At 40.3% G+C, this 18,749-nt stretch overlaps 1 protein-coding gene across 2 annotated transcripts in view; it reads left to right on the forward strand.

The window, feature by feature from the left end:
* The window catches only part of LOC106655313, a 190,647-nt gene that overhangs the window by 167,718 nt on the left and 4,180 nt on the right, over window positions 1-18,749 (forward strand). For both annotated transcript variants that reach the window (XM_014375639.2, XM_023461863.1), the window contains 5 exons: window positions 3,411-3,558; window positions 3,919-3,992; window positions 14,181-14,435; window positions 15,531-15,639; window positions 18,598-18,725. In XM_014375639.2, the coding sequence (XP_014231125.1) occupies window positions 3,411-3,558; window positions 3,919-3,992; window positions 14,181-14,435; window positions 15,531-15,639; window positions 18,598-18,725 (714 nt within the window). The remainder of the gene's footprint in view (window positions 1-3,410; window positions 3,559-3,918; window positions 3,993-14,180; window positions 14,436-15,530; window positions 15,640-18,597; window positions 18,726-18,749) is intronic.

The following is an 18,749-nucleotide window of genomic DNA, read 5'->3' on the forward strand; positions in this document are numbered from 1 at the left end:
AGCAGCTTCGTATTGTATATTATATCTATATATCTGCGTGTGTATAGAAATATTTTAGGGCTTACTGCTAAACTGACGTTTTTCCGATTGTGTGCAGCCTGCTAGAAAAGAGGAGTATATGATTGACATGTATACATTCTTGATATTGTTTTCAAGATGTAAATGTAGCGATAGGCGGAAAAGTGTTCCTATGTTGCGTTGGCGTACCACGATTTTTTATTCTTTTTGTTTATTTTTTTTTCATATCCTGTTTTTACACGTGCAGCTCGTACGCGCGCTCGAAATCGTCAAGATTTATATTTTAAAAGTATAATGTCAAAATCTGGAGCTGCCGTACACGAACGCGTACATGTATACGTACACACATCCCTTGAGCTGTAAATCACTGGCGATATATATGGGTAAGGCTCAGAATTTTTTAAATAAACCTGCGCTCGTATGTCACCGATCTTGACGCGCTTTTGGTATGTTATAGTACATGGTAAAAAAGACCCAAAACCAAAATTTTAGACCCCCTCCCCCCTCCTACCCCCCACTTCCGGTATAAACGTCCATTTTCTATCTATATTTTTTCTGAAGGCCTGAAGCAATTAAAAAATCTGAAAAAATTCACAAAAATACTTTTCAACAATCCAAACAACCTTGAATTTTTTCAGATTTTTTGAGTGCTTCAGGCCTTCAGAAAAAATTATTGAAAATTTTGAAAATTCATATACGGCGCTACGATGCAATACAAAGCCCGATCTTTTTTTCCACTTATTTTTGACATCAAAATACATAACCTCAAATTTTTTCAGATTTTTTCAGACAGAGCGCTGGCGGTTTTTAGCCGAAAAACGCCCTTTTTTTACGAAAATAATTTTTTTAGGGCGATATGAAGCTTTAAAAAATCTGGAAAAATTTTTTTCTTGTTTTTCAGGTCAAAATACATAACCTTGAATTTTTTCAAATTTTTTAATTGAAGGCGATAGCATCTATGGCTAAAAAACGCTATTTTTATGAAAAACGGTTCCTGGAACCCAGAGGTTCCGGTAAAAAAATTTGAAAAAATTTTTTTCGAATTCCTTGTCAAATTTTAATAAATTTTGACCGTCGCAAAATTTCGATTGGAGCTTCCTAGCTCATTCTAGAGCATAACAAAGATTCGAGCGAAATTCTGAAGAAATTTGAAAAATAATGTAATTGTGATGAACGTCTTCAGAATTTCGCTCGAATCTTTGTTATGCTCTAGAATGAGCTAGGAAGCTCCAATCGAAATTTTGCGACGGTCAAAATTTATTAAAATTTGACAAGGAATTCGAAAAAAATTTTTTCAAATTTTTTTACCGGAACCTCTGGGTTCCAGGAACCGTTTTTCATAAAAATAGCGTTTTTTAGCCATAGATGCTATCGCCTTCAATTAAAAAATTTGAAAAAATTCAAGGTTATGTATTTTGACCTGAAAAACAAGAAAAAAATTTTTCCAGATTTTTTAAAGCTTCATATCGCCCTAAAAAAATTATTTTCGTAAAAAAAGGGCGTTTTTCGGCTAAAAACCGCCAGCGCTCTGTCTGAAAAAATCTGAAAAAATTTGAGGTTATGTATTTTGATGTCAAAAATAAGTGGAAAAAAAGATCGGGCTTTGTATTGCATCGTAGCGCCGTATATGAATTTTCAAAATTTTCAATAATTTTTTCTGAAGGCCTGAAGCACTCAAAAAATCTGAAAAAATTCAAGGTTGTTTGGATTGTTGAAAAGTATTTTTGTGAATTTTTTCAGATTTTTTAATTGCTTCAGGCCTTCAGAAAAAATATAGATAGAAAATGGACGTTTATACCGGAAGTGGGGGGTAGGAGGGGGGAGGGGGTCTAAAATTTTGGTTTTGGGTCTTTTTTACCATGTACTATAACATACCAAAAGCGCGTCAAGATCGGTGACATACGAGCGCAGGTTTATTTAAAAAATTCTGAGCCTTACCCATATGCATAATATACGCGGCAACTCCTGCGGCAGCAGCGAGAAGCTCCATATACTACGTACGATCGTCGATCCGAGAGCAGCGAGTGAAAACCCGTAGGCGATCCGGCCGCGCGTGCGATGAACAACAAAAAGAGGAACAGCAGCAGCAGCGGCGGCGGCACTGCGCCACACACGCGCTGGGCAATACACGGCGTCTGTATACGTAGAGGCCGCACATAATACATCTGGGCAGCAGAGGGTCAAAGCTAGAGAGATAATACGCTGCACGAGGGGGGTACGCGCAGAGCACATCCAGCATATACACACATTTAAGCTTGCATAGTAATGCTCGATTCGGGGGTGTAGCCGTGTTTAGGTATAAACGCGTATACTCCCATATTAGACTGCACTTGTGTGTGTGTATGTATGCATGCGTCGAACCGAGCGTGTACTTACATTGGCGCTCGGTATGCGCAATTCAGCTCTCTTTACTATGTTGTCTTCCAATTAACGCCATTGTCGTGTACTGCAGAGGAACGAGAGAGAGAGCTCGATATACATACACACAACACACAGGCGCGTATTCGCCCATTTAGGCATTGGCTTCTCACTCGCTTGATGTTCGGGATAAATCAAAGACTCGATCGACTCGTATACCTCTACATACGTGGGCACAGGGCGAATTGCTGCACATAGCTATAGATGGACGCACCGCGTTTATATGCTGTTTGTTGCACCGCTGCTAGCCGCACGCGAATCTATGGACCGGCAACGCCTTTGAGCTCTTGTGTGTGGCGGCGGCAGCGACTGTGCGGAAGGCAGCAAGATCATCGTCAGGCTCATTGGCAGCTCTAGGCTGCTGCTGCTGCTTTTCTGTGTGCCTCGTGTATGCAGCTTGACGTATACGGATAATATAATGTTGATGATGATGATCGGTTTATGTTATCCCGTCCGATATTCAAAGGGCGTGAGGCTGTGTGAGTGATTATTCGTTCGTTCATAAACTGACACACTGCGTAGTGCATTTGCCGATATCTATAGACAGTGACGTGTAAGGGGTAATTTCGCTCGAGACCGCGATAGACGGTGCGATGAAAAAACGCGAAATTGTCGCGAGACGAGTGCTAGGCAAACTTTGCCACTACTGCACGCGAAACTACAGCGTATACAATACACAAAACTCTGGGGTGCTCGCGAGCGACGTGTTTATTCAAAGGGCTAATTTTTATAGTCAGGTGTCCTCGACGACCATTTGATGAAACATTTATTTTGGCTGCGCTATTATTTCTGCGAGGCTTGTTTAACATTAGAATTGTATTGTCACATGTCTCATATTTTTTACTAGTACAGTTCTGTTGCTTTTTAATAACAACTACATAGTAAGATTAATAAAATTTAAAATTACAAATTTTACGTATTTGTGGTTCCAAAAAGTTCACAATTTAATAATGCCGTTTTATTCATTGTTTCAGTCACAAACGAATGCCAATTTCCAGCAGCGTGGAGCGGACGCTGGTTCATCCTGGGCAAGGAAGGACCCATTATAACCAACACATCGCACTTTCTCGACCGAACGTGCATCTCCAAAGTCGAGGATACGTATCTGACGCACGACGAAAAGTAAGCTCAAAGCAAAATAATGTTTATTTCATATGTTTTTCTGACCTCCAGCTGTACATAGCTAGCGAGCGCGATCGTTACGCCGGGCGCCGATCCTATCTCGCCGCATACACTGTATATAATACATTTTCACATTCTCCCAACGTTTCCTCCTCTCTTTCTTTCTCTCTCTCTCTCTAGCTGTGATCGTCATACTGTTGCGCGCCGCGAGCATGTGTCACAGTTTTCCGATCCATAGATTCGCTACATAAATATATATAGCTCGCTGTTAACGAGGAGAAAAATACAAACTTATCCGTTGCTACGATCACTCTTTGCAACGTATATGCTCTAAAAATGTTTCTCTATTTATGATTTCAGCCCTGAGACTGGTAGCTGTTACAGATGTATGATCTTCACCGAGAGGGACGTCAACGTTATTCAGTATCGTGAATGTGAGTCAATTTTCGTATTTACCTGCTCTATACTACTGTACGCCCGTTATCTGATTCATGCTGTAAAACTTGTGCGAAAAAAAAATTAATGATAAAAATAAATATAAACGAACGATTCTCTCGCCTGGGCCTTGTTTTACGACGACTACGACGACATTAATAATGTAAAACGCTAATCGAATGGCATCATTGAGCAAACATTCGGTGAGATACGACACGAGGTTCCTTGTTTTTTTTTGCTCGATGCTCAAATTCCATTTGTGCGCAGCTATTAGGCCGCGATGCCTCGTTCACATCGATATTTTATCCTCCGAACGACGATAAACGCGACGAAGAAAACTAAGCCTCGAGTTATAAAAATTTTTACAGCCGTTTTTAATCTTTTAATTTACTTTATGACTACCATTAGCCGGGCAGTCTGATTAATTTTTTTTGTCGTATCTCGCGCGCACACGAGAATGTCCAAAAAAGCGTTAGTTTTCAAATTCAACTCGCATCGAATGGTTTACCTTCGCTTATCTCCCCGACCAAAAAAAGGCATTAAAATATCGCGCATAAAATTCAATCCCTTCTCTTTTGGGGCTTTTACTCACTCGCGCGCCAGGATCTGCGCGCGAACCATACGCGCCTGGGTCAACAATAATTTACCTCTGTTTGGGCAATTATACACGTATTATGAATTAATATTCGTGTCGTTAAAAATTCATTAAGTCCATTTTTGCAATATATACGTAAGTTGTGTACACTTACGTGGAAAAAATGTATAATAAATATTCTATAAATATAAGAAAAATTACTATAATAATTAATGCAAGTGAGATATCTTAGAATTGCGACGTTTTTTGCTTATATAAAAATAATTTTTACAATAATTTTCTTCAACATATTAAAATCACATATGGTTAACTTCAATTTATTAAAATAAAAATTCCTATTTACTACAATAGTAAAAATAGTGTTATGCACTTCTGCTAGATGGCGCATTAGAAACCCGCAAGTTGCAAAAAACCAAATTGGTTTTATAAATATCAGAAAAATTAAATTTATGATTCTTGATCTTTATTAATTTTTTTTAAATCCATGTTACTATTCAGTCTTGTCTTAAATTGTATTATTATTCAAGATATAAATAAGCTTGTCCTCACTTATCCTCACTTAAAATAATGATGGACCTGAAAGTGAAACCAATCTATTCGGCCTGTGATTGGTCGAGTTACTTATGCCTCGAGACGAAATGCAATAAAGTGACACCTACGGTCAAAATAGTAACTTTCTTAAAACCCTACTGAAAAATTAAAGCGCGCTAAGCGCGCCTGAAAGTTGCTAGTCTCGTAAAGAAGTAAACAATCGAACGATATCTTTTCACACATATATTCAGTGGACTCACACACAACAATTTTAATGTGTTCAAAAATTTGTTTGTATGTATTTGAGTGTTTCCCATACAGTGTCTCTTTATGTAACGTATCTGTGTATGGATATTTGCTTTATAATATGTCCAAGGTAGCGAATGCTTTGGCCATGTGTTGCGGAATGAAACTTGTCAGCAATATGGAATCGGACGTCCGGGCTGCGGTTCGCACACATATATACACGTACACATATAATATACCTGGCCTTAGATATTGCACCGGTTTGCACGTCGCACATTTATACACATGCATATGATATAGCGTAGTGTGGCGTGGAGATTCGCCACCATATAGTGGTCTTTATATACGTTCGTACGCAGCTCTCGCAGCAGCAGAAGCAGCATCATATAGCACACGGGCCCGCACATATATCCATTTCTATATAAGGTTTACGATGTATTTTACCTTCCATCAAATTGCTACCTCCCGTGAACGACGACGAGCGCGAGCGGCAGTATATTTGGCTCGAAAATTATTCGCTCGGAGAGACGTAAATTTACTCGCTCGACTGGAACGGCGAACTTTTCCTTAACTGAAAAATCACTGCGCGGTCGGTCGCGCTTATACGGCGAGTGATAAAATTGTTATTAAAATTGGATAGACGCTATATTATATTATATTATATTATATATTTGCTAGAAATCGTTGCGAGGACAGGTGCAGCGTGTATAATATATACTGGAGCTCCGGTGCCTAATGATATACATTCGATGAGTATCTCCGCTCGCTCTCAACGATTTATTTTTTTTTAATTACAATGGCAAAGTAATAGTAAAGCGAGTATCAACTGGTTTATCGCGTTTATCGCATTGGCCACGAGAGTCTGTATAATATGCAGAAAGCTCTTATCGGATATTAGATGACTTTGATGGTAATTGATCGGTAAATACTCGTTTTCGTACTCGTTAATAATGATTATCGTGATCCGATACGGCATTGACATATATCCGTACTTACGGATTGAGTAACCCATTGAGATATACATTCGATTGCAAAAATTCACTTGACACACTTTTTCGTTGTTTTGTTTTGTTCTCTATTTTGTTTGTATATCTCTCTCTTTTTTTCTCACCCGGCAAATCCGCACAAAGCACCTATAACACCTTTTGTGCCCAGAACGGAAAAAGCCATTTGCCCAGTGCCCGGGCTGTCCCAAGAATATACAACCAAACTCCATCAGGCACGGATAAATTTACGAAAAAAATCCATCAGCAGAAAGCCTCCCTCGATCTCTCTCTATCTGTATAATACTTACCAAATTAATTCCAATCTAATCCTCGTGTACATAGTGCAGCCGACAAAAAAAATCCGAACTCGACGAAATGAAAATGAAACAACGACGTGTAGCTCTCGATCGATAAACACGGCGTTGTAACGCGCACTCGCACACACAGTAGGCCTACACGCTCAATTGTGAAGCATTATGTGTTGTGCGCATGCATGCGCGCTATATGCAACGCACCGAAGAGAAAAAATATAAGTGCTCGTAATAATAATGCGCTGCGAGAAGCCCCCGTGAACTCGCGCCAACCAAATCGGAAAGGGGAGAAGCGCTCGGGCTAAGAATGTTGGCTTTCAATAATCCACACTAAAATGTTCTAGTTCTGTATCTCTGTTGGACGAGTGTGCGTGTCTCTCTCTCTCTCTGCAATGTGTAGTGGGTACCCCCTTCTGGTTAGCAAGATTCTCGCCATATGTCGACGTTAAACGCTTCAACTTTTTTTCCACGCTTAGTTTTTTTTATGCCTGCTACCGCTCCACTTCGTAATACAAGACCGATTGCCCTGAAATAGGTCGAAAGCGCGTTCACTTATTGATTGGTAATAAATTTTTTCCGCCTGGTTCTTTCCTCCCTCGCGAAAGTTCATATTAATTATTTATCGATACGTAATATTTTTATATGGCCGATTGAAATGAACATATTTTTTTATTCATCCCTCGCGCTAATTTTTCAAACAAAAAAAGCAAAGGTTGTTTCAAGCGTGGCGAAGCTTCGCTTGTATAAATATAGTAATCCGTCACGCCGCACTAGCATTTTATATATTCCATCCAGAGCTTTACGCAGCCAATACATTTCATTTTCTCGTTAAATTTTTCGCCTCCCCGCGCACGGGCGATCGCCGCAGCGGCCGCGGCAAACTGCGTTATGCATTCGAATTCAGATAAGCCGCCTCGACGTAAAACACGGGAAGGGTGGCTTATACTGCCACTACTGCTGCCTACGTGCGCCGCTCACGAATATATAGCAGCAGCAGCAGAAGCGATGCTCTAGCTCGGACACACAATGGACGTCAGTTTCGGTTACGTCATATAGAGCTACCTTAGCTGTCAGGACGCATTGTCAGCCCTCTCGAGGACCGGCGCGGCGACGGCGGACCTTCGCTCTATGTATAACGTACGCGCGCGGGCCGCAAAACTGGATTGCAATTGTCTTCGGGTGATGAGTTGCGTCCCTCTTCTGTTGACGTGTGTATAGGTAAACCGTGTGCATAGGTATATGTGTGTGTACACGGCGCGCACGGCTCGTTTAGTTTCGTATATATTCATGTTTTACGAGAGAGCCGAGAGCACGACGACGACTATGTGTACTATATGTTCGTGGCTTCTCCGTGTATAGTCGTGAATTTTCTTCTCTATTCACGGATGGATCGTGGAGTTTGGTGCCTTATTTGCATGATAATCGTTGCACGCGCGGCCTCGCGTATACGCATACGCGCTCTTACGGTGCGTGCGTATAATATTTGATAATAAAAAAAAAATTGACGTACGGAAAAATCGCTTCCTCTCGAGAGCGGACTGAAAAAAAAATGAAAAAAAAAAACAACAACAACCTCGCCCTCGGAGATTTTGCATATTTTCGACGAAATGTATATAGCTCGCGCACAGACAGCACAGACACGGGTATTTAGCTGCAGGCACGTCGAGGACATAATTATACGATTAAATCCAAGTAATATCAAGTGCATCGAGCCCGCGCGCTGCCTCACTGGCTATATTATAGAATATATTGGCCTCGAATCCTCGACGCGCTATATACCGCGCGCGCGGTAGACTACCCTGTTTGAATTCTCTCCTAATTCTGCCGTCTATATACAAATACAGATAGCCATCTATCAGTTATATAACGGATTCTATCCCATCTCATTCGCGTTTACTAAAGTATATACTATGTCTGTATATGTGTGTGAGCGTGTGTATACACGAGGATCAGAAATACCATTTTCCATTCGAGTGCACTTCAGAAGCTTTGCGTCCATGCACTCAAGAGAGAGAGAGAGAACCGAGAGAGAAACTACTGTGTGCTCTCTTCGCGTTCTCTCCTCCATATATATACGGTATAATAAAGCATCATCATATAGATATAGTAACTTCACACACACACATTGGCATGGGCCAGAGCTCGGCATGGTATATTTATGTGCAGGTGACAGGAGCGCGTAATCGTCTCCCGCGCGATTTCTTTCGCCAAAGACGACGACGACGGCGACGTAGCTCCTGTATACCTACGGTTCTATGAAATAATGCATAGCCAAGGAGAGATAGATCAAAGCAAAAACGGGATATCTTGGGCTCGAGTCTACGTATGTGTGCGTGTATATAAGTGCGCAGCAGCAGCAGCTTCTGTGGGAGAAACTATAATATGTGCCGCAACAAAACGCGTATATACCTCGAAGATGGTCCTTTGCAGGCAGCTCGATGGAATACATATATACATATAAAGAAGAATCGCTCGTGAGCAGCAGAAGCTTATTTTATGGATATTGTTTGTTCGCTTCGACTCGATCCTGCGTGCTTACATAGCAGTGTGCGTATATAGGTATGGGTAAATTGGAAGAAAATATATCCTAGCCGAGGGTTTACCGTTACACACTGATGATGCGCCTCGTTGCAAAGTCACTAACCACGCGGATCGCGTTTGCTTTTCCATCATTTTCATTTTCTAATTATATAGATATCGAATTCGCAACGAAAAATGGGAATAGGATAAAATGGCATAAAAGAAATAAAAGCACGATTGTTATAACATGATAATCCAGTCTTTCTTCTCCGCGTGTGTGTATGCATTTTCAGCGCCCCGTGCATATATACGATATATATATGTCGAGGAGCACGGAGCAGCAGCAAGCTCAGCATTATTAAGATCTCTCATTCTTTATACTGCTGAGAGACTCATATCCATGGCGATCTCCTCTAGGCGCGCGCGCATATACATACATACATACATACATACATACATACACAGGAACAAGCTTTTGCTAACGAGGCCAATTTTTCACCGCCAACACGCGCAATTTACCTCGCGCTCGTGCACAACTTCCTGTGTCTATGTGTGTGTGTGTGTGTCTCTCTCTCATTCTTTCTTTCTTTCTCTACGTGAGTGCGATGTTTGTGCGTCGGCCCGCGTGCTATATCCGTAACGTATGATCGTTCTTTCTCGCTTTTTCTTATCTACCACTCTGCATCCACGGGGGGAGAAAAAAAATTTCGCGTGACCTCGATGAGAAAGAAGCGAGTTAGCGAGAGAAAAAAATTCCCTCCAATTTCAATGACAAGAAGAACAGCAGCAGCACCAGCAACGGTGGCTACCGACACGAAAGATCTTCCTTCCTTATCAAACTTATATACGAGCCCGCGTACCGCGTGGTAAAAATGCCCTTGCGTGTGCGTGCGAGCTGTCCATTTCGCGTACGCGAGTGATTGGGATCATCGTTATATATATGTGTGGATGCTGCTCATAGCTGCACCCGAGAGAAAGAGGTAGCCGAGAGATGAGAAATCGCCTTTTTATCCGGCAGCAGCCGTCATTCCCGTATAGCCACGCGCACGCGGAGCTTTTGTTGTATATCTCTTTATACGACGCGCGTACAATGAAGCTACACGTGCTCTATTGAGTTCTCTGTCTCTCAAGCGATCGGAAGGCAAGATTAAGGACGATTAGTTCGTCGCGAGCTGGCGCAATGAATTGACTCGAGACATACGTCGAGCAACAGGCAGCCCCGTGCGGGGATGTGCACCTATGATCGTAACGAATGCGCACCGTTGGACTGTGCACTTTTTTTTCTAATACGCGATGGATAGCTGGGGAAATGACGATGATAATGATGATTAACGTGCCAAAGCTGAACAAAGGGAAAACCGATCGAGAGAGAAAGAGCACGTGGTAATGCGCGCCCCGCATAATGTGCAATGTCCGAGAAGAATATTTCAATGCATAAAGACTATGATGCAAAGAGGAAGATTAATAAATCGTTGAAAAAGGGAGAAGACTTCTATAGTGCACTTCGATCACGAAGTTGAGTCCTATATGCTATACGCGCATGCGGCCTCTACATTACATCACACCGACGGAATTGCCAACGTTGCCGAGCTTGCAGCGTGTTCAATCAAACATATTTTTCCTCGTAATCGATCACGTAAAAGAGAAAAAAGAAGAAGCGCATTTTAGAAAACACAAAAAAATATCTGGGATGAATTTACTGTTGGCAGGCAAAACTGCCTGCAGGCACTAAGCGGAGGAATAAAAAAAAACGAGATTTATCTCGAGCCTCGAAAAGAGATTAATAACCTCGCGTACGTAGAGGAGAGGCTCTCGTATATATACGTATGTGTAGGGATTATTTGCCCGAACATCGATTCGCGCACGTGAAGTCTAGGGCAAGGAAAAATCGTACGAGGTTAATGACGAAATCTGTATCAAAAAAATGAATTTTTATTTCGAAGCGGATTATATAAAAAAAAAGAATAAACCGCTCGAAATCTTTTTGCTGTGTTGCTGTTGCTGGTGCTGCTACACTACTCAGCTACTCGTGTTCCGAATTTTTTCTGCACTCGTGTTCACGCGTGAGCGGAGGAGCTTGGCCGCCACCACTACATGGAGTAAAGAGAGAGAGAGAGAGCCTTATGCAACGTTACAGGCTCATGCGAGGGCTTCGTGTGTGTGCGCCAGAGTCGGGTCATAAATCATAGACTGGTTTTTCAGTTATGTAGGTGGTACACAAACTACTGTATTTTTCATGTCTTCTTACGTGTATAAGACACTTTTCATTGTAAATGGAGAGCCGCGCGTGGCTGAGCTTTTTTCCCTTTTTTTCTTCTCTTTTTTTTATTTTGCTACTTTTAACATCGCCCATATAAAAGCAAAGCGATGTTAGATCGATGTTAAGCATAATGGAAAAACGGATACACGAATAATAATTTGATTTTTCAAAGCGCCTAGGCATAATAAATCGAGCTTCGAGATAGCGCAACCTCGTTTAAATTAGATTCTCTTTCCTGCTTACGTGTATAACTCCGATGTTTTCCGCAATTTGCAGCGACAGCAGCAACAGTCATTGAACAAATCAAGGATGTGCCAATTGTTTATAATTCGATTAGAAAAAATTATCAAAATCCGTTTCAGGTTTTATTCGCAATCCATTATACGGCACCAAGCTACCGAGAGGTAAATTAAATTGAATCTCGGTTAAGCTCGTAAAAACGCCTTGGCAGTTTTTTTACTTTTATGTTTTGTATCGCGCGCGCGGCTATACGTTATTCCGTGTTTTATTGAGTTCAAATATCATCGGAGTTCGCGTATATTGTACGTAGGTATACGCCTTCGAGTATAAATCCTCGAGTAGTACAAGAGAGCGACTTGCGCGCTCGAGCCTTCAATTTCTCAGCAGCAACGATCGAGAATGTCGCGCGCGGGCACGCGTAAAGAAAAAAACTAAAAGAAGAAGAAAGATAAAAAACAAACAGACTCCATCCTATATACGCATTTATTTATACATACCACTCGGCGCGCGTACACTGGCCTATCAAACGCCGTTGACTCGTATCCTCATTCCTTTTATCTTTCACAGTTAACCAAGCGCGCGTATACGTATACGTGCGGCTGCTTGTGCTACGTTCTCTCTCTCTCTCTCTCTCTCTCTCTCTCTCTCTCTCCAAAAAAACGAAGTAGAGCATATAATAAAAGAAAAGTACTGCGCAAAAATAATGGTTCGTCGCGCTCGCACATTGTCACTTGAAGGAGAGGAGAAAAAAAACAACACGAAAGAGCCAATAAGGACAATGCGTCCTGGCATTGTTCAAATTCGCGAGTGCGCAAAAAACCATGTGCGGCTGTTGCCACTCTCTCTCTCTCTCTCTCTTTGCAGCGATGCTTTTTTGTCTCTCGTGCTGCTTGTGCGTGCAGCATTCGGAGAGAGACCGAGAGCAAGAAACGTGCCTATAGATAGATCGTACGTACACACGTATAAGCGTACGTCTCTTAATCAAGAGAAAAGTGCGGCCGAGTATAGTGGCTTGTGTGCGTGTTTACTTTTTTTTGAATTTTTTCATTTTTTTTTGTCATACAGTTCCCGCGTCGGGATGATGATTATGGGAGGGAAAAAGGCGAATACCGAACTTATACGCGCGGTGTGCTCGCGAGCGTCTTTTTACGGCCAGCTCGCAGCTTATATATAACGCACGTCCATTGGGAGATATCTCGTTGAGCGGCAGGTCTCTTTGACAGAATTCGTATATATCCTCGCTACACGTATTTGTCTTTTCTTGAAAATTAAAATACTCGTCAAGACGACCCCGACGACGACGTAGCTGGGAGCTTTTCCATTATGCATACATTATTAACTGCGCCGAACACGCGTGCATTATAATTTGTCGAAGCTTGATTAATCGGCCTCGGCGGTCGAGAGAGGGAGAGAGAGAGAGAAAGATCTTGGCAGTGTCACAGCTGACACGATGTGTACTCGGATTCAACCCAGAAGCTACATGTACTGTATGTTTTACAGCCAGACAGGCAGCAAGAAGTTGCCCGGCAGCAGTCGTGCGCGGCTCTGCGCCGTTGTCTCGTGCTAGCCTTGAAAAAAACTTCAATTAATTTTCACTTATGCTGTACGCCCCATTTGCCTTAGTGAAATATTAATCGATATAACGAAGAGCCTGGCACGCAGCTAATAATGTATATGCACACACACAAGTCTCGCAAGCGGCAATGGTTGGCGTCGGCAGTAGTGTGCGCAACTTTAGCCTATGGGGTGCTTAAGTATCGTCACGCGCTTTTTGCCTATATATATTCCGCACCCTCTCCCCCCTTAGTCCAAGGTCTATACGTAGTATTTCTCTAGCGGCGCTGTGCCTCGTGGCCAGCTCATCTCTTAGTCAAGAGGCCCCTGCGCACACCACCGCTGCTCTCTCTCTCTCTCTCTCTCGCGCGCGCTAACCCAAACCTCAAACTTCGGATGCGTAAGCGCGACTACATATAGGTATATCTACTGTATATATAAAAAGGGATGTGTAGTATATACCTACGCCTCGGCTTTTGGACTACGCGCGCGCACGCGTATATACACGCACACACACGTGAGCAGAGATTATGCTGAAATGCATAAATTATCAAAGGACTGGTCTTTATGCTCGAGACTACCCCTTGAGAGAGATTTTAGTCTCGTAAATATGCCATGCTCACGGTATACGTGTAGTATAGCATTGCCTTGTGTATATCTGCGCGCGTGTGCTCTCATCAATGTTTTTCATTTGCTCAATGAAAAGAGCGGAAAATTCGCATTTATTTTTTGACGTAGGTGTGCAAAATTAATGTTTGTTTTCGTTGAGGGGAGATAAAGAAAAGCTCTAACGATCTCTTTTCAAGCGTAATTCGCAAGCGCAAGGATAAAGAACGTATTCTGCCGCGAGCTTGTCAAACAATGTCAAATACAAAAAAAAGAAAAGTTTTAATCAAAGCACAATTTTCTTGAAAAATAATTGAAATTTTCCTGTTTCATTTCAGCCTACTGTCAGCCGGAGCCCGACCTGAACGCGGCTTGCGCTGGAGTCGGCGCCGACGACATTCTCTACTCGATGTTCCGGCTCGACGGCCGACCCATAGACTGCCCTTTTGCAGGTCCGCCCTTCAGCTTCAGCTACAACCGCGGCCACGGCGAGTGCAAAGCTTTGGAGAATCAAGCCGAGAGCTGCACCGACGGCAGCAAGCTCCTTTTAAAGTATCAAGCTTGCGCGGACATCAAGGGCGCTGAGAGTAGCAGTGAGTATTTCTCTTTTTGAATTAATTCAGATAACGACGCGCAGCCGAACGTATCTTTTCTCTCTCTCTCTCTCTCTCTCTCTACTTCCTTTTTTTTTCTTTCTTCTTCTTTCGCTGCTCCGCCTCAACTTACGTGTGAAAATTTTAACTTGAGAATATTACGGAGAAACTAATTTCTTTTATTTTTTATGCGAAAAAATTCGCTCGTATACGAGAGCCCGTACGCTCGTGCTTGAGTGATTTTTAAAAATTATGGAAAATGTTATCATAACTTGGGCGAATATTCTTTATGTCAAAACCGTTTCTCGTATTTTTCTTTCACTTCAATGAGTCGAAATCTGCACTGGTAAGACGAGCGCGCGCGAAAATTCCGTCGAGCATAATTGAAATGTACATTGGAGGTAAAATATTCGCGCAGTTCGCAAGTCCCAGCCCTCCGTTCGTGGGTTGATTTTTCACATATTTTAGACTCACTACTTATCGCGATTTTCTTTGCTCCGTTGTTTTCGAAATCAACGGACCGCGTAATATTTCCACGTGCAAGACTTTTATTCTTTATAAATGATAGGTTCAAAAAAAAAAACACAAGCGTACAAGTCCGGGCATTAATTAAAACCTTATGTGCGCAAGTTACGGTCTCTCTACGCTCTCGAAACAGAGAAAACTGACTATGGACATAATTAAACTTGAAAACTGCTTCAAAAAAGCTCAGCCGTAAAAGACTCGCTTGCTCTTACTCTCTCTCTCTCTCTCTCTCTCTCTCTCTCTCTCTCTCTTTGACTCATCAAGAAATACTTGAAAAAGGGCTATTGCTCTCACAAAGAGTACTAAAAAGAAGACGAAGAAAACGGCGCGCGCGAATCGTTCGCGTGGGGCTTCTGTATAGGAGATAAGAAGACCTTATAAAACTAGAGGGGAAGATTATCAAACGTAATTCGATTATCACTCGGCCGCTGTGCCGACCCTCGAATATACTTTGCGTCGCTTCTTATTAAAATGAACAAGACTTGATTCGAGAGCTTTTACGTGTGCATATTCGTAGTTATATATGTATTGCCTTTCATGAAGTCATAATAAACTTGTGCGACTTTACAGGAGAGGAGCTGCAGTGCCTGGCAACGTGGAAAGACGGAAGGAACATGTTCCTCGTGGGTACTATCAAACCAGCTGACAGAGACATGCCTTTCAGCGTTGATACTTTCAGGTATGATCAATGAATTCCTTTGCCCTTAGCGACAGAGGCTTGATTGACTTTTTTAAATAAAATTTACCTCTAAGGTCACCGTTGCTCCAAAATTCATTAGTAATAAAAGGCCCCTTCAATTACAAAAAGTTTTCACTACAATTATAAGAGTTACTGAAATATTTCTTCTGCACAGAAATAATAAAACAACAATTTTAAGTGACAATGATTTGGTTTATTGAAATTATAACTCGATCATTCAATAAAACAGATCTTACATTAATAATCTACATTTTCTTGATCTCATACAATCGTATTCGCTATCTGACTTTTAATAAAAATACAAATCGATGAAATGAGTGAAATCATATTCTTATTCCTGGTCTTCGACACACTCGCCATGGAAGCATATCTGAAAAATAAATCGATTATTTCAATCATACCCTCATGGTCGTAAAGATTTTTGAAGATATATACCTTGCCACAACCACAACTTGTACCATGTAATGGTGGCAAATCGGTCTCAATTTCTTCTACTTCGTAATCTGTTTCGGCATTTCTTTTGGCACAATATTGAACGGTACAATCTTCTACTTTATCTCGTGGCTATCAAAGAAAATAGTAAATTTCTTGACTAGTATTAGCTACATTATATGTAATTATTTTAAAAAACTTACAACGTGTGCGAAATTACTGGGAATTAAATTCCAATTATCAGACAATGAGGAGCCAATCGATTGACATTGCCGGACCCGAGTAGAGAAACTACCTTGAAGAACTCGTGGATGTGGCTTGCCAATGTTTGGACGATTTCGCAAATATTTATTTTCTGGTTTGCTAATTACATTATCCATGATGATAAGTATTAAAAATCATTAGTTTTGAATTGGATTATGACAATTTTTTTATACTATACTTGAGAAATTGTGAAATATCACGGAGTGAACATTGGGACCAAGCGAATCCATGTTTTCTTTTGGGTGCATCGCCACCCATAATGTAAGGAGAATTAAGACAACCGGTATCCCGATCATGATCTGCATTCAATCTAAAAATTATAAAAATATTTCAGGTGAAAAATTTGAAAATGTTTTTTAACGATAAATACATGATAATTATATCATTATTACAAATGTCCAAGCTCGTGTGCACCAACCATAACGTAATAGAAATCGTGTTCAAATTCACCACCTGTATACGCAACTGTGCGTTTCAATTTACCAACATGCGATGCCACTCCTTTAACGTAAAAGTAGTAAAGCATACAATTAAGAATAAATTATGATAAATGGTACTAGATCTAATTATAACTTTCTTACCATCATTGCCGTGATTATTAAGTCGACTAAAAACAATCATTTTATTGTACCATATTTTTACGAATATAAATTGTCATTAAAAGAGCAATAATTTACACAAAAAACAACTTACTTGGTCATGAGAAAAACCACATCAAAAGAATCCTCAGGAATTCCATCTAAATTTCCACTATCTTTTGCGAAATATTCATACATATCATCGATTACTTTAAAATCATCGAAACTTCCTAGATCATGGTTATAATTTTTTTCTACATAAGGAATTGCTTCCGGACTCTTTTTCATGCAAAAATAAAAACAGTTCTTAATAAATGTATTCTTTAAAAACTCAATATTAATATTTAGGTTCATTTTAATTTACCTCTGGAATAATAAGACCCGCAATATTTAATCTTATTTTCGGACTTTTCATGGTTCTATATAAGAGATCGACACTATTCCAGTAAGCTGCTGCCACTTCAGCTATTTTAAATACATTTCCACCATATTTTCTATGCGAGATAATATAGAAATACGTTTTTGAATAGATAAAACTATCATAATTTTTTAACACTTACTTGTAAAGGGAGTGATCTACAACCACTAGTATTTCTGGGTAAACAATATCTTCAACTTCGTGATATGTTTTTTCCGATTCAACGTGTTCTTTAGGTGATACTGAGCACATCAAAAGTTTATTAAAAATTATAATGTATCGTTGTAATGCTTATTTAAAATAACAAAAACTTACATTTTTGATGTTGTTCATGTCCACAAGAATTCATTCGCTGCGGTTCGGGCTACAATAAATAATTTTAGAATGCCATTCAGTTATTAATCATGAAAGCATTCAACATTTTTATCGAACTTGGCAACTCACGTAATGATACGCTCGGTACTTGACTTTCTCAGTTTCTTCATCGTATTTTGCTATGTACAGGGGTGTATTTGTTCCAATCAAAACTCGTTCCTCCTCGGGCTCTTGAAGATATTGAGTGTAGTTAAACTCATGTGTTTCTATGAAAGGAACTAGCCGACTTAACTTTTCCAATGGATCGGGCTGCTCTTCGGGTTCGCTCGGTTCAGCTGAAAATATTTAAAAAATTCATTTTACTATTATTTTATATTTTAACTGTTTCTGAGTTTAAAATTTACTCGTTTGCTCAATTTCATTGTTCGATGTATCTAATTCCTCACTGACCGCCTTAGCATAAATACACGAAACACTAAGAAGAAGCGCAAATAAAACTGGCCTAATCTTCATTTTATTCACTTTTGCTAGTCTGTAAGCTTCTCTGTACTAAACTGTACTGAACAAATTGTGAAAATAATCGTGATTTTTATACTTAAACGTACTATCCGTTTTTTTCTTTATCTTCCTAAAAAGTTATGAAACCAAGATTCAAAATATCTGTGAATTTCTATGTTATCGCTAGATCCTGTCAAAATTTATTTCGCCTTACACTTGATAGATGGTTGACACTGCTTAGTCTTTTTTGGATATAATACATTAACGGACTTGAAGACAAGAAAGTTTTTTGACAAAAGATACTCATACATTCGTATTGATAAGGCATTCGTGTATGTTTACCATTTAATTTCCAAAATAAAATTCTTGTTTTAATGGAAAAAATTTAAATTGTTGAAATTAAATTTTTCATATTTAATGTATTCATTTCAGATGCTTTTTATATGAAAAAGTTCATCACAACGGCAAAATCGGTTATCTGATATCTCAATCAGGTGATCCTAGTTGTACCGGATTAACTTCGGTTACTGAAGGAGCTAAAACATTCAACTTCACCAAAGGTTCATATAATTTCTTCTTCATTT

This window comes from Trichogramma pretiosum, unplaced genomic scaffold (assembly GCF_000599845.2).
Source record: "Trichogramma pretiosum strain Unisexual culture from Peru unplaced genomic scaffold, Tpre_2.0 scaffold12, whole genome shotgun sequence".
In the NCBI taxonomy this organism is placed as follows: Eukaryota; Metazoa; Arthropoda; class Insecta; order Hymenoptera; family Trichogrammatidae; genus Trichogramma; species Trichogramma pretiosum.